This window comes from Coenobita brevimanus, chromosome 34, assembly GCF_032717465.1.
Source record: "Coenobita brevimanus isolate Jiangsu-jjx chromosome 34, ASM3271746v2, whole genome shotgun sequence".
NCBI lineage: Eukaryota > Metazoa > Arthropoda > Malacostraca > Decapoda > Coenobitidae > Coenobita > Coenobita brevimanus.
The window spans coordinates 4,682,985-4,709,938 of NC_136987.1; the positions used below are offsets into that span (position 1 = coordinate 4,682,985).

The 26,954-nt window shown below is 47.8% G+C and overlaps 1 protein-coding gene across 1 annotated transcript in view; it reads right to left on the minus strand.

Annotated features, from left to right (window-relative positions):
* Ser (protein serrate) overlaps positions 1 to 26,954 on the minus strand; it is a 326,797-nt gene that overhangs the window by 42,759 nt on the left and 257,084 nt on the right. The window contains exon 6 of the mRNA XM_080269550.1: positions 18,497 to 18,557. Within this exon, the coding sequence (XP_080125676.1) occupies positions 18,497 to 18,557 (61 nt within the window). The remainder of the gene's footprint in view (positions 1 to 18,496; positions 18,558 to 26,954) is intronic.

Genomic DNA, 26,954 nt, shown 5'->3' on the forward strand with positions numbered 1-26,954 from the left:
TCTCTCTCTCTCTCTCTCTCTCTCTCACGCAATTATTACATTTCACTATCCAACAGATCTTTTGGTCTTTATTTCAGTTTCACGTATTAAAAATTGTCGCTGTCATCTTTATTTTTCACCACACTGTTATTCATCCCATTTCCACAATCCATTCCTCAACAGACTCTTCTGCCAAATCATCACTCTAAAGGCGGTATTCTAGTGTGGTTAGGAAGCTTACTAACACCTCTTCCTTACCGATTTATTTCTGATTCTGCTCCATTACTATATTCTTTGTGATGCAACCTAGCCCACTACTGAAAAAAAGAAAAAGAAAAACATAAGAAGCAAACCAGGAGATAAAAATGAGTCGTTTGGAAACTAAATTGCCAAGGAAGAGGTGTTAGGGAGCCTTCCTGACGAAAATAAAGGGCTTTGGTCACCCAGGAGCGACGAAAATCCAATCCCGCCACCCGCACGCCAACCTCGACCTTACGCACGCCAGGCATAAAGGTGAGGAAGGCGCCTTATTTAACGACCCACCACCCGGAAAAAATGAGCAGCATAATCCCGGGTCCAGTTAAGGGGTCGCCAGTATCTGAGGGGCGGAGAACACACTGGCGCTCTGTTTATTGCTACGGCAGGTGTGTTGCAAAGAGCTGTTGCATAATTGAATCCCTGTGTTAAAGTATAGTGCTTGAGAGTGGCTGGATGCGTGGAGAGATGGGTAGACTCGGGAGAGGTGATGGTGGGGAGATTTGATTGGTCGATGAAGAGTGCGGATAGTGTGTGGGATTATCAGTCGATCTATAGGTGGGAAAAAGGTGGTGGTGGTGGTGGTGGTGGTGGTGGTGACGATGAAGATGATGAAAAGGTAGATGTTAAAAATGACTTCGTATGCATATACTATCTATCTACCCACATCTATCTATCTGCCTATCAAAATATTCATAACCGGTCACAGAGAGAGAGAGAGAGAGAGAGAGAGAGAGAGAGAGAGAGAGAGAGAGAAGGGGTGGGGGGGAATTCGAGGGGCGTCACGACCAACGGTGGTGGATCCATGTTACGAGATTTGCGGGGAGAGGGGGGTGGAAAGGAGAAGGGGAAGGGGGGAAGAGGTGGGGGAAATGGGGAGGGGGAAATGGGGAAGGGGGAAAGGGAAAGGGGGAGAAGGGAAAAGGGAGGGGGTAAAGGGAGGAGGAGAGGAGGGCGGGAAAGGAAGAAAAGGAAAGGAGAGGGGGAATGGGGAGGTGGAAAGGGGGAGGGGGAATGGGGGAAGGCGGTAGAAGGGAGAAAGGATGTGGAAAGTGGGGGAATTATGTGGAGACGGGGGGGAATATGGAGGGTGGAGGGGGGAAGGATGTGGAGGAAAGGTGATGGACGAAGGGATGGAAAGGATGTGAGAAGGATAGGAAGGAATGTGGAGAAGAGAATGTATGTGGAGGGGGTAGGGGAAATAAAAGGTGGAGAGGAAATGGAGGGGGAAGGGAAGGAGAGGGGGAGGGGAAGGGGAGGGGAGGGGAAAGGGAGGGGGAGGAGGATAGAGGAGAGACTGGATATGAGCAGGGCAGTACTCCCGAGGTGGATAGAAAGCTGATGACAGGGAGTGCTGGAGCTCCCGTTTCATCAGCCCTCAGGACTAGTTCCTGACCATCCCCCTTTGCTGAACTTTTTCAGTGTCTCAGTTACACAGAGAGTAGGCCAGCATGCTCTCCAGTACAAATTTCTCTATCTATCTTCACCAAACTACATGCACAGTACACACTACACTTCCTATTCAAAATTCACCAAAATGGCATCAATTCACCCAGCCTCGGAGTCCCCAGGGGGGGGGACCATAAATGCCCCCGCCATCTGCCCCTCTCCCGGTGACGACTCGAGGTGCCTGGAACCACTGTCTGACTCTCTTCTTCTTCATTTCTGCAACATTCGCGGCCTTTCATCTAACTTTCGCTCTTTTGAGCACCACCTCTCCTCCTCTAAACCTCACCTTCTTTTCTAACGGAGACTCAGCTGTCTGAGGCAACTGACAGCAAACCCTTTCTGTATCCTCCTACTTTCTCTATACTCATTTCAAAGCCAAAGGTGGCTGTTGTGTATACATACGCAACGACTTATCTTGCTCTCGTGTTCCTGAACTTGATTCTTCTGAATTCTCCACTCTCTGGCTTCGGCTTTCCTGTCATTCTCTGACTAAATATATCTGTGCTGTTTACTTATCCCCTAATTCTACTGACTATCAAAAATTCTTTCGACTATCTTACTTCTACGATGGAACACATTCTGTCCATTTCTCCTTTCTCTGAAATCTCCATTCTTGGAGATTTCAATGTTCACCACCACCTTTGGCTCTCCTCTCCTTTCACGGATCCACCTGGTGAACAAGCCTACATCTTTTCTATCCTTAATGACCTAGAGCAGCTTGTACAGCACCCTACCCGTATCCCTGACCGCCTTGGAGAGAGCTCCAACATACTTGACCTCTTCCTCACAACTAATCCTTCTGCTTACTCTGTTAATCTTTTCTCTCCGTTGGGCTCCTCCGATCACAACCTTATTACCTTAACCTGTCCTATCGTTTAGTACGGCCTGCGGACCCTCCAGGGAAACGTCGTCTCTGGCATTTTGGAGCCGCGGGACTGGGAGGCCCTCAGGCAGTACTTCTTTGATTTTCCCTGGAATGATTATTGCTTCCATGGCCGTGAGCCATCTGAGTGTGCCTTGCGCATTACGGAGGTTATTCTCTCGGGCATGGAAGCATACATTCCTTTCTCATATCCTTTGACTAACGCAAGAAAGCCTTGGTTTAATCACGCTTTGTTCTAATGCTGTCCGCAACAAGGCGAAGGCCTACAAAAGGTACCGGAGCCAACCCACCCCTGAATCACATAATCTTTACGTTTCTGCCCGGAATCGTGCTAAGTCTGTTCTTCGCTCTACTAAAAATAATTTCATCCATACTAAATGCTCTCAACTCTCCAACTCAATTCTTCCCGCTCCTTCTGGCACCTTGCCAAAAATCTTTCTAACAACTTTACCTCATCATCCTTCCCTCCTCTTTTCTACTCTGATGGTTCTGTAGCTATTTCTTCTACTGATAAAGCAGATCTCTTCGCACAGACTTTCTCCTCCAATTCCACCTTAGACGATTCCGGTGCTGTTCCTCCATCACTTCCCCCTCTGACTTCCTCATGGCTGACATTAAAATTTCTTCAGTTGATGTATTTTCTGCCATTACTGGCCTCAGTACTAACAAGGCATATGGGCCTGATGGGGTCCCTCCTGTTGTTCTCAAAAACTGTGCTTCTGTGCTTACACCCTGCCTAGGCAAACTATTTCGCCTTTGTCTGTCAACTTGTACCTTTCCTTCTTGCTGGAAGTTTGCTCTCATTCAGCCAGTCCCAAAGAAGGGTGACCACTCCCAACCCTCCAACTATCGTCCAATTGCTTTAACGTCCTGTATTTCAAAAGTTTTCGAGTCAATTCTTAATAGAAAATTTTAAGGCATCTTTCCATCACAACCTTTCTTCCGATCGTCAGTATGGGTTCCGTCAGGGGACGCTCCACTGGCGATCTTCTCACCTACCTTTCAGACTCCTGGTCATCCTCCTTTCGGGACTTTTGGCGAAAGCTTTGCCATTGCACTTGACATCTCAAAGGCTTTCGATCGAGTCTGGCATAAATCTTTAATTTCCAAACTGCCCTCCTACGGTTTCTATCCTGCTATCTGTGCCTTCATCGCTAGCTTCCTTTCTGGTCGCTCTATAGCTGCTGTTGTAGAAGGCCATCGTTCTTCTCCTAGATCTATCAACAGAGGTGTTCCTCAGGGCTCTGTCCTATCACCAACTCTCTCCTTTTATTCATCAATGATCTTCTAAACTATACATCTAACCCTATCCACTCATACGCTGATGACTCCACCCTTCACCTTTCCATTCGGTTCCCGCAACGCCCATCTCAACAGTTACTTCAACAAACAAGGGATGAGGCTATGGCACACCTAATGTCTGACTTGGCTCATATCTCTGACTGGGGTAAAATAATATGGTTGTTTTTAATGCAGCCAAGACTCAGTTCTTACACCTATCAACCCGACAAAATCTTCCACAGGTATACCCACTAATGTTTAATAATATTCAGATTAATCCTGCATCATCCTTGAACATGCTTGGGGTTTCATTTACTCGGGACTTATCTTGGAAAGATCATATTACATCTCTTGTAAAATCTGCTTCCAAGAGATTGGTGTGCTAAGCCGACTCCACTTTTCTTTACCCCTGCACAATTGTTGACTCTATACAGGGGTTTTATCCGCCCCTGTGTGGAGTACAACTCCCCATGTGTGGGGAGGCTCCCCACATACAGCTCTTCTCAATAGGGTGGAGTCAAAGGCTTTTCGTCTCATTAACTCTCCTCCTCATTGACTCCCTTCAACCTCTGTCTCTTCGTCGCACTGTTGCATCTTTATCTCTTTTCTATCGCTACTTTAATGGTCACTGCTCCTCTGAACTGTCTGCTTGCATTCCTCCACCTCTACGACGGGCGCGTAGCACCCGTCTGGCAGCAAACTCTCATCCCTTTTCTGTCCAACTCTCTAATGCAAGAGTTAACCGTTACTCCCAGTCTTTCATTTATGCAACAGGTCAGCTCTGGAACTGTCTCCCTCTGTCTGTATTTCCTTCTGCCTATGATCTCCAGTCTTTCAAACGTAGTGTGTCCAGGCATCTCAAAATGATCGGATCTTGAATTTGGCTCTCTATTGTATTTTGTTTTTCTCTTGGAGGGAACTGTTACTGCGGGCTCATGCCTTTGGTTCCTTCTTCCTCGCATAAAAAAAAAAAAAAAAAAAAAAAAAGGTAAAGGGAGGGGGAAGGAAGGGAGCGAAGGGAGAGTTTAGTGAAGAGAGTAAAAGGAATGAGGGGTAAGTGGAGGGGGAATGTGGAGGTGTAGGTAAGTGGAGAGACGGAGGGAGAGAGGGAGGTGGACTGGAAGAGGAGGAGAAGGGAGAGAAGAATGTAAAGAGTGGAAATAGGAAGGGGTAACAGAAAGAGAAAGGAGGGGGAGGTGGAGTGAGAGGGAGGGTGTATGTGGAGAGGGAAGGGAGAGGGATGTGGGGAGAGAAAGAACAATTAAAGAAAAAGAAAGAGAAAAGAGAGAAGGCAGAGGGAAGGGGTTGATGGGAAGGAAGGAATAGAAGGGAGAGAAATAAAGGTGCATGGGAAGGAAAGGAAGGAGGGAAGGTAGGAAGGAAGAAGGAAAGAGGTGGAAGGAAAGGAGGGAAGGAAGAAGCGAAGGAGACAGGCGGAAAGGAAGAGAAGGGGAGGGAAAGGAAAGTAAGGGAAGCGAAGGAAGGGAAAGGGAGGGCAAGAAATGGAAGGGAGAGGAAGGGAGGAGAATAACAGAGGGAGACCTGAATGTTTAAAGACAGAGGAACGTGACAGGGAGAAAGGAAAGTCGCAGAAACGGAGGTGGAAGGGAGAGAGTTTGGGAAGGGTGGGGCAAGTTGGGTACTCTGAGGGGAGGGGAGGGGATGGGAAAGAGAAAGGGGAGGGGAGGGGACGAGAAGGGAGGGGAGAGAGAGAAGGGGAAGGGGAGGGAAGAGAAGGAATGGGTGGAGCAAGTTGGGTACTCTGAGAGAGAGAGAGAGAGAGAGAGAGAGAGAGAAGGGAAAGGGACGGGATGGGCTACAGGGAGGAGAAAGGGAGGGGAAGGGAAAGCAGTAGGGGGACAGAACAGGGGGGGAGAGGAAGGGAAAAAGGGGAAAGGGAAGTGGCTGGAGAGAAGGGAAAACCAGTGAATGGGGAAGGGGTGAAAGGAGGGGAAGGAAAGGACTAGGGGAGGGGTGGAGGGAGGAAAAGAGGAGGGAAATGGGGGGGAGAAAGAGCGGAGGGAAATACAGGCTAGGGAAAGGGGGAAATAAGGAAGGGTGGAATGCATGGAAGATGGGAGGGGGAAGGGGGTACGTGGAGGATAAAGGGATGGGAAAGGAGGAGCAAGATAGAGGGAGCAAGGTGAACTGGGACCAGGTGGGGCGGGGCTAGGTGAGGCGGGGCCAGGTGAGACGGGGCCAGGTAGGGCGGGGCAAGGTGGAATAAGATTAATTGAGACGGGGCCATAGGTGAGGCGGGGCAAGGTGGGGCGGGGTAAAATCGACGTCTCAAAGTAATAAAAGACCCACCAATCAGAATAAAGAAAACACCTGTCATTACCATCACTGCCACGCCTCGTCAGTACATGCCTCGCCCCTGAGAGCAACACAAACCACTGGGTAAGAAAGACAAATGAAACTAAGCGCTATTACCTCCAAGAAATCATAACCTAAACATGGGCAGTTTTGTCTCCGTAACTAGAGTGCATAATTCATCCACTCTCCTCTGAGCCAATCTGAACGTCCCCCTCCCTGATAAAATTTAATTCCCTCTGTACAATCTATCAGTCTATCTATCTGTGTCAATCTATGTACCTACTTATAGCCAGACGTCTTAATCCCGCAAGGGGTGGCCACAGACATACCGCCTCCATGTCGCCCTGTCCCCTGCCATTTCGCTGCCCTTCCTCCACATCATATTTGGCTACCAGTAAATAAATTCACATATACATTTCTTTTGAATCTCCAAGAGGCTTTTTACAGTAAGAGAGAGAGAGAGAGAGAGAGAGAGAGAGGCGAGGGGAGTCAGGGGGAGGCAAGAGACAAAAGGGGAGGGGGGGAGGGGGAGGGGGAGACAAAAGGGGAGGGGGAGGGGGAGACAAAAGGGGAGGGGGGAGGGGTGTAATGAGGGAGTGAGGGATGTCGTGGGTTGGGCAGAGTCACCAGTAATACCATATCAAGGGTGGTGTTTATGTGAGGATGGACACCTACCCTTGGGCACAAACCCTATCATACCACCCCCTCCCTCCCTCCCTCCCTCCCTCCCTCTCAATCTATCCCTCCCCTCTCCCACCACAGCTTTCCTTCTCCCCCTCCCCGCTCTTATCCCCTCCCTCCCCTCTCTTTCCCCCACTACCCTCTCCCCAATCCTTCCTCCCCACTCTTCTAATCCCTCATCTCTTCCCCTTCCCTCCCCTCCTCGCTTCTCCTCTCCCATTTTTTCAACATCAACTAGGAAAAATAATTATGTTTTCCTATTTCACGGCTTTTATTCCTTCTTTTTCCTTTTTCATTCAACTTGGGAGGGTTTTCCTGCAAAGGTAAAAATTAATATACCTTTGATTAATCCCATGTCTACCTGAGATGTCTTTATTAAGCTGAGAAAAATTACCTGGTGGAAAAAAAATAAAATAAAAGACTATCAGGCTGAAAGGGTTAATAGGGATACTCTAGAATGGACCAAAAATTGATTATATGTACCGCTGATCAAAAAATAAATAAATAAATAAAAAATACAGGTGCACACTCGACGCGAAACAATCTGACACCAAGGACGATGGTTGCTGGAAACTGCCCAATAATTTCTCCCTCACGCTGGTAAATTTACTTCTTAAAGGACGCTATACATTCCTGTCTGATATTTCCCAGTCCGTATTACTATCAACGTTCAATTTATAACATGTGTACGTTCTAGAGGCTTCACATGCCATATCGACCAATTCGGATATGATCGTTGCCCTCCTGAGCGATACTTTTTGGCCCGACTGTACACTGACAACGTTCACACTCTTTTGTTTTACTGTAATGGTCATGAAGTTGGCGATAATTACATGGCGTCTGCAGTTCAAGTTAATACCACATTCTAAGAACAGTTTAACAAGTGGTCAGCTCTTCTCACGCAATCTTATGAGTGTGCGAGTAGCAATTAATATATACGAGTTGTTGTAATAGGCTCTGCTAATAGTACTCGACTTGTTTTTGGTAGCTCCGTCAACGAAATTGGGCGGTGGTTCAGTAATCGTCCTCATCTGTGTGTCTGTGTACATGATATCTCAAAAAGTTGTAATCGGATTTTAAAGATTTCAGGTGGATAAGAGGGCAGTGCGTCAAGGAGGAGATAATTAGATTTTGTGGTGAATCCGGATCAGGACGCGGAAATAAATCATTACTCTTCTTGGCGCAGACGGAGGTATGTGCTCTCTGATATTGTCTAACAGGGCAGACAAAGACCGTAGAATTAACTATGTGAGACCGCAAAAGTATTCACCTGGTAGTAAAAGGAAATTGAAACTGTAAATAAAGAAGTTTTATTGGTTTTCTCGGAGGTATGCATTCTGTGAGCGTCCCTATTTTTTTGTGAAGGGTTGAGTAATGTTCCTTGTTATTTTTGGCTGTTATTATCAAGCAGTCATAATAAACAGTTTACACTACTAATTAATACACAAGGTGGAGGGATATACTTTCTTACATTGCTTGCTTACTTTGCATTCCTATAAACTCTGATACGCGTCCTGTTTTGTTAGTAAGGTTTATCGTGGCATATTCATTCCGGGATTTTCCTTTTAGCCCATCTCTCCCTCCTTCCTTCCTATTGTTGCCACTATCACTGCATTTCCCGTGCGCCCACTAAGTCATCTTCTTTAATTACTAACTTCTTGTCTTTTCAATTAATGCAAGTAGTAATTAGTCCGCCCTGTACGTCAGTTTTAACGTTTTGTTGCAGGAGGTTACGCGCGTGGGGTGGCGGACGTACGATGACTGCCGCTTGCTCCGTAATACGCTACTGGAACAAGTGTATCGTCTTGAATTCTACTAAAATCCTTTGTTTATACGATTTTTTATATATTTCTAAGCATCTGAGTTTATATATCGTTTCCTAACAGTCTGGTAATCGAATTTAAATATGAAAAACAATCCTACGACCCCTCATCATGGCGGCGTCGAATCGATGTTTATACACGGTGCACAATCGTCTATAATTACAATCCTTATCCCTTTTTCCATTAGGTTAACCACTAATTATTACCTAAATCTTATCCGTCCCTCCTGAGCATCAAACGGGAGGCTCAGGGGCAGGGGAAGGGGCATATAAAAGAGGGTAGGGGGAGAGAGGGAGGGGGAGGATAAAGGAGATGGTGGGAGGAGATGAAGTGGTGGTAGTGGTGGCGGACGCACGACCACTGTTCAACTCCCCGGCATTTCCTAGCGGGGCGTGGGAAACTGTTGCTCCTTTCTCTGGCGTCTCCTTTGCTGTCTCATTTCTCCTTTCCAGAATTCCAAAACACTCGCAAGCAGTCCAAGAGCGAGGGGATCTTTGGGGAAACTGAAGAGAAAACGTCCAGAAATCGTTCAATTTTTGGAAGGGAAAAATTTGATTCTTTCTCTGGCGTTCCTCAAGGCCTCTCCTTTCTCCTTTTCCATTTCCAGATCATACCCAAATAGTCCAACAAGGGAAAAACTAGTGAAGAAATTGGGGTATGAAAGGCACAAGGAAAAAGGGCCTGATTTCTAAAAGGGAAAATTACTAGCCTTTTCCCTGGCGTTCCTCAAGTCCTCTCTCTTCTCACCTCCCATTTCAGAAACACTCGTAAGCAGTCCAGTAATTGGTAAATATTTAACAAACGGGAAAATCAGTGAAAGAGTTGGAGGTAGGGGAAAATCATGAGAGAGGGTTTGGTGTTTAGACGGGAAAAGTCGAGCTCGGTGAGGGTGGAATGCGGAGCCGAGCTGAGCGTCGTGCCGAGACTGCCTGACCGGACCGTCGTAAATTATAAGGTTTGGTTCGGCGGACGCAAACACCGCCTCCTCTTTCTCCTGACACCCTCCCCTCCCCTTTCCCTCTCTCACCCTCCCCTCCCTTCTCCCTTCCCTATCCCTCCCTCCCTCCTCCTCCCTTTCCCCTCTCTCCCTCCCTCCCCTTCCCCTTCCCCGTTCCTTGAATTATCTACACTACTTGGCCACGCCGCCGCTCACGCTTACTGGATCAGCCGGGCGGGTTCTTGGGGGAAGGGGGGGATGCGCTCTCGTGGAGGCTCCCCTGACACCTGATTCTTGGCGATTTATTTATTGACAGTATTTATTTATTACACTGTCAACTCAACCGTACCAAATCAATAGTTTTATTTTGCACGTTATACGGAGCTGAAGGAGGACGCCTTCACGTGGTGGCAGCCATATACCCGCACTTACATAACTGTCTCCCCTGTCCTGTCTTACGAACATCCCCTAACTCTCTCCCTGTCCCCAGAAACGAGCACAAAGGAAAGCAAACAACAGACCTGTTGGTTCTTCCGTGGCTGTTTGGTACAGGCAAGGTTGTAACTGACAAAACTCCAGCCGTTTCCAGTCAGGTGAACCAGAGTCCATTATAACAACAAACATAACACACTGAACTCACGCACTGCATCAGCCAGGCGAAATAAAAAATAAATACACACACACACACACACACACACACACACACACACACACACATATATTTATATATATATATATATATATATATGTATATATATATATATATATATATATATATATATATATATAACATAACTCTTGGTCTTCTTTGGCATCTCACGGCCCAACACCCAAGGCTACCTTGGGTGTTTGGCCGTGAGGTGGGGAATTATGGAGAGGTGGTGAGGTTGGGGATACATGGAGGTGGGGTTGGAGGTTGTGAAGAAGTTGTAGGGTTGGAGATGGCAGGAAAGGTGAGGGTAGGAGTTTGTTGAGGGACTTTGGAGTTGGGGCACTGAAAGGTGGAGTTGGGGTTGTTGATGCGAAGTGAGGCAGGGGTGCGTGGCCAACAGGGAAGACCTGGGGTGCCTGGGGGTGTCTGGAAATGGGTAGGGTTGGTGACACGTGGCGTAGTGTCATCATTAACAACAAAAACAAAACAAGAAAAGGAAAACAGAGCAGTGGGAGATATGAGAAAATCGTGCCAAATGAAAAGTTCCATATATGCATTCACTCAACACTGAAAGAGTAGTAGAACGCAAAGAAAAAAAAGAAAGAGGGGTAAAGACTACGTGATGAGGAATAAAGAGAGAGAGAGAGAGAGAGAGAGAGAGAGAGAGAGAGAGAGAAACCCGACCAAAAACCAAAAATACACCCCTAAACAAGGCCAAAAAACACTAAAAAATAAACACAAATCACCTCACAGAAGATGGATTGCCCAGTTCACCACCCCGTTTTCTATGCGTCCCATCCCCACATATGGCCAGGGGGTATTAATATAAACATGACGCGTAATATATAGAGCGTTGCGTGCGAGTTATAGCCCTTCCATAATTACATTGTATATTAAAACGTTTCTCCCTCCCTCCCAGCCCGGTTAGGAACGTTTTTCACCGGTATATATAAATCACGGGGGAGCTAAAGAAGAATTGTTCTTGATGGAAGATGGGTTCGTGAGCGGGGAGGATAAAGTGAGAGAGAGAGAGAGAGAGAGAGAGAGAGATGCAGGGACCCTATATGAAGAGGGGACCCTATACGAAGCGGGGACCGTATACTAAGCGGGGACCCTATACAAAGCGGGGACCCTACACGAAGCGGGGACCCTATACGAAGCAGGGACCCTATACGAAGTGGGGACCCTACACAATGCAGGGACCCTATACAAAGCGGGGACCCTACACAAAGTGGGGACCCTATACAAAGCGGGGACCCTATACGAAGTGGGGACCCTACACAAAGCGGGGACCTTATACAAAGTGGGGACCCTATACGAAGTGGGGACCCTACACAAAGTGGGGACCCTATACGAAGCGGGGACCCTATACGAAGCGGGGACCCTATACGAAGCGGGGACCCTATACGAAGCGGGGACCCTATACGAAGCGGGGACCCTATACAAAGCGGGGACCCTATACAAAGCGGGGACCCTATACGAAGCGGGGACCCTATTTGAAGTGGAGACCCTATACGAAGCGGAGACCCTACACAAAGTGGGGATCCTATACAAAGCAGGGACTCTACGTGAAGCGGGGACCCTATGTGAAGCGGGGACCCTACGTGAAGCGGGGACCCTACGTGAAGCGGGGACCCTGTGTGAAGCGGGGACCCTATGTGAAGCGGGGACCCTATGTGAAGCGGGGACCCTATGTGAAGCAGGGACCCTATACGAAGCGGGGACCCTATACAAAGCGGGGATCCTATACAAAGTGAGGACCCTATGTGAAGCGGGGACCCTATGTGAAGCAGGGACCCTTTATGAAGCGGGGACCCTTTATGAAGCGGGGACCCTATAGAAAGCGGGGACCCTTGATGAAGCGGGGACTCTCAAAGACGTGGAGACCTTATAGGAAGAAGCGGAAGCCATATAACAAGCGTGGATCCTACAAGACGAAGAATCCACATAACGTGAACCGGGGACTCTAAGCAGCGGGGACTAAGAAGAATCGGGGACTCTTTAAGCTGCGGGGACTAAGGGGCTCCCGGGCGACAATACTACCCAGGGTCGTGCCTTAAATCCGACACGACACAGACCCGTGCCCCCTGCCGTGTCGCCTCAGGACCCGTTTTATTATCTGGTGGGGACATTAGACGTGACCCGGGAGTGGCCAGGGCGGCAGGTGGTGGTGGTCTAGCTGGTTGACCTCGCATTTCCACTCTCAGGTCATTACAAAAAAGGATAAAAGTCTGCCTGCTTCTCTACTGTCTGCTCAATCGTCTGCTTCACACTTACAGACCTCGCATTTACCCTCCTATGACGATACAGAAAAGGGATAAAAGTCTGCCTGCTATTCTACTGTCTGCTCAATTGTCTACTTCACAATTACAAACCTCGCATATACCCCTCCCAGAACATTACAACAAAGGATAAAAGTTTGCCTGCTTTTCTGTCTGCTTAATTCTCTGCTTCACACTTACAGACCTCGCATTTACCCTCCCAGGTCATTACAAAAAGGGGATAAAAGTCTGCCTCCTTTTCTACTGTCTGCTCTCCTGTCTGCCTCACACTTAGGACATGTCCACCAAATTCCTTTCCGACGCATCGTATCAGAGAGAATAATCTAGAGGCTGAGAAACTAATACAGCCTCTTCCAAATTAAGAATGTGACAAGTAAAGGAGGTGAAATAATGGGTGAACTTTTGTCTCTAATCGCATCTTTTTCCTCCCATTATCTATCCAGGACAATTTTTATTTTACACCTCCTATTATCCACCAAGGACGTTATTTTGTTTTTTTATGGTTTTTATTTTTTTGTACCATGCATTATTCATCCATGGCACTGGTTCTTTATGCACCACAGGTTACAAAACCAATACATTTTCTTTCTTTTTTTTACTTTTCAACATCCGACTAAGACGTAACTTTCATTTCTGTGCTCCTAACTTACCTCCAAGCATCCGGTTTCGATACTTGGAGAGGATGGAGAGTGAGAGACTGACCAGGAGAGTGTATGTGAGTGAGGTGGAGGGGGAGGCCAAGGATGAGATGGAGGGATGGAGTGGAGAGGTATATCAAGGAGGGGGGTGTGAGCTGGGAGCAGGGCAGTGAAATGGCGGGAGACAGGGCGACATGGAGATTTGTTTGTGGCCACCCTTTACGGGATTAAGGCGTCTGGCAATAGATAGATAGATAGTTTTCAATATATTTCACGTTGCATCGTACACTTCACTTTATTTCTTACGCTCCCTTCTTACCACCCAACGACAGGCCTTAACACTGAGGGGAACAGAGGGCAGGCTCCACTCACAGTCCATATACGTGGCCGACTCACCCACAACATCGCTAAAACTGATCCAAACCAACGCAATCAGATTCACAGTCACTTGGCACACGTTCTTTTAGTGCTCACGATTATGGTTGGCGTGCTAACTAACAACGCGAATAAATGAGGCTGTGGGAATGAAAATAGAGGTGTGAGGGTTCGTCTTTAGCATCACAGCGGAAAATGGTGACTGTGCAAGCCGCCAAAAGTCAGTGAGAGTCGGAGAGGCTTGAGAAGTGACAGACAGTAAGGAGAATATATAGGAACTCTCTGAAAACTCCTACAATCTGGGGAACATAGTCAATAAGAGCAGAAGAGAGATTTAAGAGGTGGTAAAGGAGTAGGTAAGAAGGGGATGCAAACTGAAAGGTACCATACTCAAGAGATCATAAGACATGTAGGGGGCGAGGAGAGAGGCTTGAGGGGTGGCGGAGGGTGAGGAGCGCAAGAGGAATGAGCGGGCTAAGGAATTCCACACAGATAGGGTCACAGTCACAGAGTATAAAGAGAGAGAGAGAGAGAGAGAGTTCAAAAGTCCCAGGTGGAGATTTGTAGAGAGACAGAGGGACGTGTAGGGGGATGTGAGAAGAACATGTTGAATAAATACGAAAAAATCTGGGGAATTAAGTCACTAAGGGTCTGATAGAAAGATGTATGAGGCGGGAAAGAGCATTTATGAAGGGGGTGTGAGACGGACAAGGTGATTTATCCCTGCCCCCAAAATGGACACGAACCTGCGTTAGTTTTGTCTTCAAGATCGGCGCGCGACACGTTACCAACCACACCACGGTCACTCCCTAACTCCCCACCACACACACACACACACACACACACACACACACACACACACACACACACAACATTACAGCCACACAGCTTGACCAGTTCACCCTCAAGTGCCGTGTTCCTCGCTGGGGGGGCCGTCGTATTTACCTTCCTCGAGATTCATAGCATAACTTACGACAATTTTCCTCTCGTACTAAGATTTGTTTTAGCATGAAGAAGGGGGGGGGGATGGGATGATTCTAAGCGCTCCTTTTCTAGTCCTTCCTCCAAAAACAAAACAAAACAAAACAAAGGCTGGTGTAAACATGGGAAGTAATCGTAGGGGTGACTGATATAATGTCTTGGGCGGTCTTATGTTTCTCAGCGTATTCGGTAAGGGTGACTGTACCAAGGGCTTCATATCTCCTCTCTGTCAAGCACCCAAATATATCATCTCCCCACCTTGTTAGGAAAATGTCTTATGCCTTCACTGAGACATCGTTTTCAAGACTGACTTTATAATCATCGCTACAGCAAGACGAATCCCAATCTCAATAAAGGTTTTAGTACTGGGACGACCTGTCATTTTTATTTGATTATAACTAGACGACTTTATTTCGGCTTAGAAGAGACTTTAGCAGTGTAGTGGTTAAAAGCACTGAGGGAATACATACGCAGGTAATAAACTTAGGTAGATAATGGTGAGGGAATGGATGAAAGATGGCAAGGAAAAGAAGAGGCCAACAGCAGTGGAAGCAGCAAAGTAAATGACGGTGGAAACACGGGTAATATGATGTTTGTATATTCTTTTTTTAAATCTGGGCATTAACTACACCGATTTGGCATCCATAATGAATAAAATCTAGCGTAGCCTCATTCAGGATTCATGTGATGGTATTAGATGGGGTGGAATTTAGCTGGGGTGCAAGTTAGCTGGGGTGCAATTCAGCTGCTTTACCGAAATTTAAGCCCTCAAGCTCTTCCCTGCCTCAACCAGGGACTGATATCGCGTCGCTTCAAACAGCAGTCCAAGGTACCATCCACCGTACCATGGACAGGAGCAGATTAGAGAGGTGAAGTGGAAGACTGAGGGGGGAGGGAGGGAGGGGTGTTCAAGGTAGCGGCTGGCAAAAGAAAAGGGAGGGGAGGGGAGGGGAGGGGAGGGGAGGGAAGCGGGATTCTAGGGGCGTGATCTAGGAAGTGGGAGCAAATTAAGGGCGAGAGAAGGGGAGGAGAGGGGAGGGGAGGGGAGGGGAGCGGGATACTAGGGGCGTGATCTAGGAAGTGGGAGCAAATTAAGGGCGAGAGAAGGGGAGGGGAGGGGATGATGTGGAAGGGAGGGGTTGAGTAAGGAAGGGAAAGAGATGGGGAGAGGTGGGGAGAAGGTAGTATGGAAGGAAGGGAGAGCGATGGGAAAGGAATGAGGTGAATTGGAGGGATGGGGGAAGGGAAGGGTGTGTGTGTGTGAGAGAGAGAGAGAGAGAGAGAGAGAGAGAGAGAGAGAGAGAGAGAGAGAGAGAGACGATGGGAAGGAATACGAACGATGATGGCTGATGGGAATGGAATAACTGAGATGAGAAGTAGGGATGTGACAGAAGCAGGAAGGTGAAAGTGGGGGATGTAACAGCGTAGGGAGGGGGAGAGAAGATGCAGTAGGGGACAGGAGGGAGGGGGTAAGTGGGGGGCGAGAGGGTAGGGGATAGGTACAGTAGCATGGGGAAGGGGGGAAGGGGAAAGGTAGGGTGATGGTGGGGAGAGTCGAGAGGTCAGTGGTCACCCCCATTATCCTTAGTGAGGCAGCACCTGCAAAGCGGCATGTGAAGGGAGATTCCCGTCTCTCTTAACCCTCTCTTTATAAACCCCCAGCTCCCTACCTTAATCACACCCTGCCTCTTTCACCCCTCACACTTCACCCTTTACCTCTGCCCCTTTCACCCCTCACACCTCACCCTTTAGCCCTCGTTTACAGCCCTTACAAGCCCCCTTTTCAGTCCCTTTCTCTTCGCCTAACAGAATATCAAAGGCACCTGTCTGTCTTTAATTATTTACATTTGTCTCCCTATTTCAATCACACCCTACCCTTTTCACCCCTCACCTGCACCCTTGTCAGACCTTACCCTAAACCCTTACTACCTGTCTTGTCCCTACCCTTTCAGCCTTAACCTTTGAATGGCATCTCGTCTGACTTTATAAATCCTAATTCCACACACTATGCAAATTCTCCCTCTTCACCCTATCCCTGCGCCCTTACCAACCCTTACCCTGAGTCCTTAGACCCTTAGACCCTACCCTAACTAGCCCCTGTTCTGGCTCTATCCCTTCATCCCTCAGCGTTTAATAGGGTATGGCATATAATACAGGCCGACCTTAACAGATCATTACATTCTTACATAAACACACCCTCCCCGTTTCACCCCTTACCCCCCGCCCTTATCTTGAGCCCTTAGCCCTTGGTCCCTGCCCTTATTAGTCCATTCTGCCACTGCTCTTACCAACAATATAAATACAGTCTTCCTCTCCGGCCCATTTCGCTCAGACCCAGCCCTCCCCTGCGTTTCATTAGTACCCCTCACCATACCTTCCCTCACTACCACAACACTTACCTACAACCACAGCCCTGTCCACACCTCACCACAGCTCTCATCTACCACCACAGCCCTCTCCACACCTCACCACAGCTCTCATCCACCACCACAGCCCACTCCACCACCAACCACAGCCCTAATCCACTACCACAGCCCTCTCCACCACCAACCACAGCCCTAATCCACTACCACAGCTCTCTCCATCCTCACCACAGCCCTCTCCACCACTCACCACAATCTTCACCCACCACCAAAGTTAACACCCACCACCACAGCCCTCTCACCCACTACCACAGCCCTCTCCACCATTCGCCACAGCTCTCTCCAGTCCAAGTTCAGTGTCTCTACCCCCAAGCACCCTATCATAGCCATCTGCCCCCCCAATCACACACAAATAAAAGGTATTGTGTATATATATGACCGTGTGTGTGTGTGTGTGTGTGTGTGTGTGTGTGTGTGTGTGTGTGTGTGCAGAAGCAATATAGGGAACCACATGTGTGCCTAACCTTGCAGCTCAAACAAGGGCTGACAAAGAAGTGAGAGGTGTATTAATGTGCGTGGAGGAGATATTGGCCTTCACTATCAACCTATCATCCATCCACCCCTCACCATCCACACATCCACCCCTCACCATCTACCTATCCATCCATTACCATCCACCTATCCATCCATTCCTCACCATCCACCTATCCATCCATCCCTCACCATCCACATATCCATCCACCCCTCACCATCCACCTATTCATCCATTCCTCACCATCCACCTATCTATCCACACCTATCCATCCATTCCACACCATCCAGCTATGCATCCATCCCTCACCATCCATCCCTCCATCCCTCAGCATCCACCTATCCATCCATCCCTCACCATCCACTTATCCATCCACTCCACACCATCCACTTACCCATCCATCCCTCACTATCCACCTATCCATCCATCCCTCATCATTCACCTATCCATCCACCCCTCACCATTCACCTATCCATCCATTACCATCCACCTATCCATCCATCCATCCCACAAGATCCACCTATCCATCCACTCCACACCATCCACCTATCCATCCATACCACACAACCCACCTATCCATCCATTCCACACCATCCACCTATCCATCCACACCTATCCACCCACCTATCCATCCGCTCCACACCATCCACCTATCCATCCATCCCTCATCCACCTAACCATCCACTCCACATCATCCACCTATCCATCCATCCCTCACCATCCACCTATCCATCCACTCCACACCATCCAGCTATGCATCCATCCCTCACCATCCATCCATCCTTCCCTCACCATCCACCTTACCATCCACCCCTCACTATCCACCTATCCATCCACAGCACACCATGCACCTATCCATCCATCCCCACTGCTAAAAAGTATATATATAGCGAAGTTCAAATAAGGTGCCCAAAATGATTTCGAAGGGATAGTGTGTGTGTGTGTGTGTGTGTGTGTGTGTGTGTGTGTGTGTGTGTGTGTGTGTGTGTTTAGCTGAGTATGTATCTATCCGCCTGTTTATCTATTTATCTATCTATCTATTTATCTACATCTACTGGGACATACTCACTCGCACTGTCCCGGCTGCTTGCATGTCCCGTGGTCCGGATGGCACCCCTGCTTGCAGATAGCTGCGGAGATAAGACATAAAAGATAAGACAAAGATACACAGAGGAAATAAAGATAAAGAAAGATAGGTTAAAATGGGGAAAAGATAACAAGAAATAAGAGGACATAAAGATAACACTGAGCAAATAAAGATAAAAGAAAGACAGGTTAAAATGGGGAAAAGATAAGAGATAAGAGGAAATAAAGATACCGAGCAAACAGATATATGATTAAAGAAAGCCAGGTTAAAGATAAAGATAACATATTAAAGATACTAGGCAAAGAAGAAGGGAATTACTATGGAGGTGAAATACACAGAGGACGAAAAAGATAAAAATAAATATAAATAAGAAGAAAATACAAGATGTTATAGGTGAATGAAATGAGAATAAGATTTTGAGGAGATGAAATACGTATGGAAAAAAATGATGAATGATACAGGAATAAGATTTTGAGGAGATGAAACAGATGTGGAAATGAAAAATACAGAAAGTGGAGTACAGGTAAGGTGAGAAGTGTTACGGAATGCTTTTTGATGGAGTTACAAAATTAAAGTACTCTGTAATTTGGGGAAAGAATGACGTGTTGAGGATATTATTACATGTGTAAGGGGGGAAAAGGACTGGATAATGGAATGGATGGATGAATGGACTGATAGATGGATGGATGGACGGGATACTGAATGACTGATGAATAGATGGATGGATAAGATGTTGAATGATGGATGGATGGATGGATGGATGGATGGGATATTGAATGATAGATGGATGGATGAGATATTGGATGATTGATGGATGAATGGAATATTGGATGATAGGTGGATGGGAAACTGGTTAGATGGATAGATGGATGGGATATTGGATGACAGATGAATAGACGGATGGAAGGGATACTGGATGAGAGAGACAGATACACACATACTGTACATAGTGCTATTACAAACGCCTATAGAGCTGCATGTGGAATGAGACTGGGTACAAATCAGAGCTCCGGCAGTCATTTAAGTGAACGCTGGTAGAATGACCTTTCATATGTCGGCCAATCTTCACAACTTAATTCTGAAACACACGAACACATCCAACATAATGCCTAAATTTCCATATCCACTGCTGTCACTCTTCCCAATTCCACTTCGCCAGCATGGGAGAAAGTTACGTCTACCACTCTCCCTCCCTCAGTGGCGAGGTTCGGCCCTGCTGTGTACTCATACGAAAGAGTAAAAAGAAAATAAAAGAAAATAAAGAAAAGAAAAGGGAAGGGAAAGGAAGGGAAGGGAAGGAGAGAGAGAGAGAGAGAGAGAGAGAGAGGTATGCAGGCAGCAAGGTTACTGAGGCAGACCCTAGACAATGCACTAATGAGTTAACTAAATATTTGCCCTTCACCTATTGCCTCGCAGATGAGTGTGTGTGTGTGTGTGTGTGTGTGTGTGTGTGTGTACGAGCCCCATGTACGTTGAGGAAGCCCCCATGTGCGTGTGAGCGAGTGTGTAAGTGCGAGAACAAAGGGCAGAAGTGTTCTTGAGGCCTGAGAACAAACGGAGGGAGAGAAAGGATATTAACATCTTACTTTTGTCTGGGTGTTATGAGAGGAGAGGCTTTTGCTCTCTCTCTCTCTCTCTCTCTCTCTCTCTCTCTCTCTCTCTCTCTCTCTCTCTAGCCCTCCTAATGCTATGAATACACTTACATATATTTATGCTATACACGATTTTGTGATGAGATATAATGGTGAATGAGAGACTGACTAGAAGAGTATATGTGAGTGAGATGGAAGAGGGAGAGTAGGGGGGGAGGGTGAGATGGAGGGATGACGTGGAGAGGTGTATGAGGTAGGGTGGTGTGGGTTGGAGGTAGGGCAGATTGAAGGCGGAGAACAGGGTGACGTGGAGGCGATTTGTTTGTGGTTATAGATGGATCGACAGAGATAAATGGATAGATAGACAGACATACATACATACATGCCGGTACATACATACAGAGAGAGACAGACAGACAGACAGATAGATAGATAGATAGACAGATAGATGGATAGACAGATAGATGGATATATAGATAGACATTTTATTCCCAAGTTTTCAATTATAAACTCCTATTCTCATTTCTCTCTCTCTCTCTCTCTCTCTCTCTCTCTCTCTCTCTCTCTCTCTCTCTCTCTCTCTCTTCTCTCTCTCTCATCAATTCTCACTTCCATCTATCTTACTCTCTGCTACAAACTCTACCCCTTCACCATACCACAACTACCACCCTGTCCTTCATAACCACTACCACATACTACCAGAATCCATCACCACACTCATCACCACTACACTACAATCCACCACTATCATCACCATTCATTACCACCTTCCTTTCACCACTACCACAGCTATCCATCATATCCTTGCATTAACCCCACTACACTCTATATCATCACCATCCATCATCACTACAATCTATCACCATCTCACAAGCACTACACTCCATCATCCATATATATCATCACCATCCATCATCACTACATCCCATCACCATACCTGTCACCATCTCACAAGCATGACACTCCATCATCCATATCATCACCATCCATCATCTCCACTACTCCCTATCACCATATCTATCACCACCTTACATCACCAGCACTACACTATCACCCATGCATACTACCAAACCCATCACTATTACTTACACCATCCACATCGCCACTACCAGTCCTTACACCACAACTATCACCACCAATTAACAATCTATTTCTCTCTACTTCCATCTACCGAGCCTGAATTACTGCCACAAGCTCAGTACTATATTTTGTGAGTCTCCTTGGTTACTAGTCAAAATAAGCCTTCAATCTGAGTTCTCCTGGCCATCTACTGAGCTTAAGGTTAGAATTATTTGTCAAGTTAAAATAAACACACTATAGCCATTTGTATCCAAGAGTACATATGCAGCCAGCTGTGGATCAGATATTTTTCAGGGAGAGTGGTAGCTGGAATATACCCTTGCCCATGCTGGAGATGTACGAAGAGAAAGAGTGACTGTAGTAACTGATGCAAGTGAAGGTGGAAGTGATTGTGTGTGTGTGTGTGTGTGTGTGTGTGTGTGTGTGTGTGTGTGTGTGTGTGTGTGTGTGTGTGTGTGTGTAACAACAGATTAAACCTAGAATATGAGGCTAGTCACGAAGAAGTGCTACAGAATGGATGTATACTGTCTTTTTCCTGCCACTGAGATACGTGAAATAAGCTGCCAAAGGACGAAAATCTGGGCCAAGTTAAGGTGAAAGGAGTATGGGCAGTAGCTTTCCTGCTAATTGTACCTTCTATCAATTAACAAGGTATTATTTCTCTTTCTCCACTCATCCATGACCCCCCCCCCTTCTCTCTCTCTCTCTCTCTCTCTCTCTCTCTCTCTCTCTCTCATCAAACGCATATTTCACTGCCCTCGCCCTCTTCCCCCTTACTCCACATCCACATCAATTAGCCAGCCACTCACTCCACTTTTTGCCTCGACTCCACATGCTTCCACATTCTTTTTCTTCCACCAACAACCTCACTTTCAGTACATTAAATCTCTTCATCCACTTCTCCCTCTCTCCACATCCACATCCATTCTCTCCACCAAACTGACCATCTCAACTCCCTCCACACATCCACCTCTCCACTCCATCTTTCCACCCGTCCATTCCACTTAATTTAGCTCCACCTCTCATTACACTCCGCCCCCTTTCCCTTCACCCTTAACCCCACCCCGACCCCACTCCACCTACCCATCCACACCACTCCACATCGACCTATACCCTTCCACACCCAACCCTCCACTTTTTTTCTCCCTTCCAATTCCACTTCCCTACACTTGACTCCACTTTTCACTAAACTCCACCTCTTTTCTTTCACGGTTTAGCTCCACACCCACCCCACCTATCCACATCCACACCCACATCCACCCCTCCACCCAAACTACATTTCTTCACCCCTTCTCATGCCCCTCCACTACACGTCACCTCTCTCAAGCACACTTCCACATTCTCCTTTATCCTTTGGTTCCACACCCACACCACCCATCCACACCCACACCCAAATACACCCTTCCCACCCCACAGCCACACCCACATCCATACCCACCTCTACCTATACCTGCCCACCATCACACACTTCCACACCCACCCACACTTACACCCACACCCCACACTTCCACACCCACCCACCAACACCACACCCACACTTTACTTCATCCTTCCACATCCACCCACCGATATCACACCCACACTTTACTGAATCCCTCCACACCCACCCACACTTACATCCCCACCTAACAACACCCTTCCACACCCACCCAACCTACGCCTTTCCACACCCACCCACACTCAACCTCCACCCTTCCACACCCACCCACACCCAACCTACACCCTTCCCCACCCAACCTACGCCTTTCCTTACCCACCCACACCCAACTTACATCTTTCCCCACCCACCCACACCCAACCTACACCCTTCCCCACCCAACATACGCCTTTCCTCACCCACCCACACCCAACCTACACCCTTCCCCACCCTACCCACACCCTTCCACACCCACACCCACACCCACACCCAGCAGTCTCTAAGCGAAGACGTGATAGGTACATAGATCAGCCGTGATAATTGGCAAATATATAAGGCAGGTGTAATGAGGTGGAATATTAAGTGGCACGGAACTACCTTGTGGATCACCCTCGCTGCCTCGCTTCGTTGGTTAGGAAGGCAGGCAGGTGAAAGGTAGGCAGGGGGGTGGAGAGACAAGAAGGCAGAAGGGAAAGAGGGTAGGCACGCAGAGGGGAAAGACGGGAGGAAGAAATGGATGGAAGAAGGGGACAGAGAGCAACCATGCAGAAGAAGCGCAAGGGAGAAGGAAGGAGTGGGAGAAGGGAGGAGGAGGAGAATGGGAAAGGCAGGAAGGAAGAAGGGAAAGAAGGAAGGCAAGCAAAAGGGAAAGCTAGGGGAAGGAAAAGGAGGAAATGGGAAGGGAGGAAGGAGGAAGGGAACAGAAAGCAAGAATGCAGAAGGGAAAGGGAAGAGAAGGGAACTGCAAGCGGGAAGGCAGAAGATGAGAAGGGTAGAAGGAAAGGCAAATGAAGGCAGGAAGGCAGGTGAAAGGAAAGACAGGCAGACATGCAAAGGTAACGAGCAGACAGGAGGGAAGAAGGTAGAAGCAGGAAGGAAGACAGAAAGGAAACGCTGAAGAGAAATGAAGGAAGGAAAGCGGGAGGAGGGAAAGACAGGAATGAAGGCAAGGGAGAGGAGATGAGGAGAAGAAGACAGAATTCAAAGGCAGGAAGGAAGGAAGGCTGAAGGAAACGGCAGACAGGTAAGCAGACGGGAGAGGAAAAAAGCAGACACGCTGGCAAGATAAAAATCAAGGAAGCAGAGGGTTAAGCAAAAGGAAGGAGACAGGTAAAAGGTGCTAAGGAAGGCAGGAAGAGACAGACGGAGGGATGGAAGAGGACAGAGAGAGAGAGAGGAGAGAGCGAGGAAGGAGAGGTGAAAGAAAGGGGGGGGGGAGAGAAGGTGGGGGGGCTCAAGGAGACAAAGAAAAGTGAGGAAAGGAGGCAAGAAGAGGAAGGAAAGATCGAGAATAGCAAAGGAAAGAGATATAAGTAGAACAGGAAGAGATAAATAACAAAAAATAAGAAGAGGAGGTGACACAGAAAGAGTAAAAAGAGAGAGTGAAGGAGAAGAGAAATAATAATAATAATAATAATAATAATAATAATAATAATAGGAAGAAGAAGAAGAAGGAGGAGAGAGAGAGAGAGAGAGAGAGAGAGAGAGAGAGAGAGAGAATAATGAAGAAATGATGAATGGGTTATTGGATCACGGGTGAATTCTGATAAGGGGAGGGAGGGAGGGAGGGAAAAGGGAGAGAGGGAGGGTAGGACGTAATGAAGGAATGAAGGATGGGATTTGGCAATGAGAGTTAATTTTAAGGTGAAGGGAGGGAGGGAGGGAGGGAAGGAGGGAGGGAGAGGAAGGGAAGGAGGGAGGGAGAGAAGGAAGGGAGGGAGGGAAGGAGGTAGTAAAGAAAAGAACGACTGGTTATTGATCTATCTATCTATCTGTCTATCTATTGCCAGACGCCTTAATCCCTTATACGGGGTGGCCACAAACAAATCGCCTCCACGTCACCCTGTCCCCCGCAATTTCACGGGGTATTGAGAAAATGAATAATGAAACAAAGATTTATTGATAATGATAATAATTGGAGGGGAAGAGGATCGATGGAGAGAAATGAGGGAGAGAAAGATGGATGGAGGGAGAGAAATGAGGGAGAGAAGGATGGAGGAAGGGAGAGAAATGAGGGAGAGAAGGATGGATGGAGGGAGAGAAATGTGTGTGTGTGTGTGTGTGTGTGTGTGTGTGTGTGAGAGAGAGAGAGAGAGAGAGAGAGAGAGAGAGAGAGATGCTTTCCTATCACACATTACCTGTCTCTTAATAAAACAGGTGTCCTATTAACTAATTAGTCTCTCTCTCTCTCTCTCTCTCTCTCTCTCTCTCTCTCTCTCTCTCTCTCTCTCCTAATTCACTTCAGTCTCTTCCCTTCCTCCATTCTTCCTTCACTTCTTTTTTTCCTCCCTCCCCTCCCTCTTCTTCCTCTCCCCCTCCCTCCCTCCCTCCCCTCCCTCTTCTTTCCCTCCTCCTCCCTCCCTCCCTCCCTCCCCTCCCTCACAATAATGAATAAACTCTCTATTAAACCACGTCAGGCCGGTCACGCCATGGGGGGAGGGGAGGGGAGAGGAGGGGAGGGGAGAGGAGGGGAGGGGAGGGAAGGGGAGGGGAGGGAAGGGGAAGGGGGAGGGGGAGGGTGGAGAGTTGGTGGGGGAGAGGAAAGGTGGAAGGGAAGGGGGAGGAGGGGGGAAGGGGGAAGAGGGGGGAGGGAAAGAGTGAGGGGGAGGTGGAGGGGGGAGGGAAAGAGTGAGGGGGAGGTGGAGGGGGAAGGAGATGAGTAGTAGGAGGGGGAAGTGAGTGGGGGGGAAAGGAAATGAGGACTGGAGAGGGGAAGAAACTCAGGTGGGGAAGGGGGAGGGGGAGAGGGGGAGGGGAGGGGAACAAGGGGGAGATGGGAGAGAAGGGGAGAAATTTGGGGAGAAGATAGGAAAGGGGAGACTAATGTGTTTCATATTTTTTTCTTCATTAATAAAATATATGATGGTCTAGTTGGGGTTCTCTCTCTCTCTCTCTCTCTCTCTCTCTCTCTCCTTCCACTCACTGTATATTTTTTTTCCTTTGGCTGCTTTCTCTCTCTCTCTCTCTCTCTCTCTCTCTCTCTCTCTCTCTCTCTCTCTCTCCTGATTACTGCATATTTGTTTTCCTCTCTTAGTCTGCTTCTTCTTGTACTCTCTCTCTCTCTCTCTCTCTCTCTCTCTCTCTCTCTCTCTCTCTCTCTCTCCTTCCACTTACTGGATATTTTTTTCCTCTGCTTCCATTTACATTTTCTCTCCCCCCCCCTCTCTCTCTCTCTCTCTCTCTCTCAAGAAACAAATGAACATGCCGGGACTACTTTTAAATTACTTGGCATAATTGGTGTGGAGGAGGAGGAGGAGGAGGAGGAAAGAAGCGGAAGGAAAAAACGAAGAAAGGGGGAACATGTATGAGAGAGAGAAAGAAAGGAGGAGGAGGACAGGAAGAGAGGAAAGGGAATGGAAAAAGAGCTGAGAAACAGAGAAAGGAAGGGAAAGAAGGAAGGAAGGAAGGAGGAGGAAGGAAGGAAGAAGGAGGAGGAAGGAAGAGAGAAAAGGAAAGAAGAGAAAGATAGACAGACAGATAGAAGGAAGGAGGGTGGGAGGAAAGACAAGGAAGAGGAAGGAAGAGAGGGAGATGGAAGTTGGAGGAGGGAAGGATGGAAAGAGAGAGGGAAGGAGAGAAGGAGAGCGGGAGGGAAGGAGAGAAGGAGAGCGGGAGGGAAGGAGGGAAGGAGAGCGGGAGGGAAGGAGAGAGGGAGGGAAGGAGAGAGGGAGGGAAGGAGAGCGGGAGGGAAGGAGAGAGGGAGGGAAGGAGAGCGGGAGGGAAGGAGAGCGGGAGGGAAGGGGAGCGGGAGGGAAGGAGAGAGGGAGGGAAGGAGAGAGGGAGGGAAGGAGAGCGGGAGGGAAGGAGAGAGGGAGGGAAGGAGGGAAGGAGAGAGGGAGGAAGAGGGGGGTAGGAGAGAGCCCACTAAATCAGAGAGTCAATTAGAAAAACAAACCAATTGCCGAGGGAGGGAGGGAGGGAGGGAGGGAGGAGGGAGGGAGGGAGGGAGGGAGGAAAAGAGAGAGAAAAAAAGCAAGGGGGTAAGGAAAGTGGAAGGAGGAAGGAAAAGAGGAATCTATGAGAGAGAGAGAGAGAGAGAGAGAGAGAGAGAGAGAGAGAGAGAGAGAGAGAGAGAGAGAGAGAGAGAGAGCGCTCTAATTCAGAAGGTACTCCCAGGCTAATGGTTTATGTA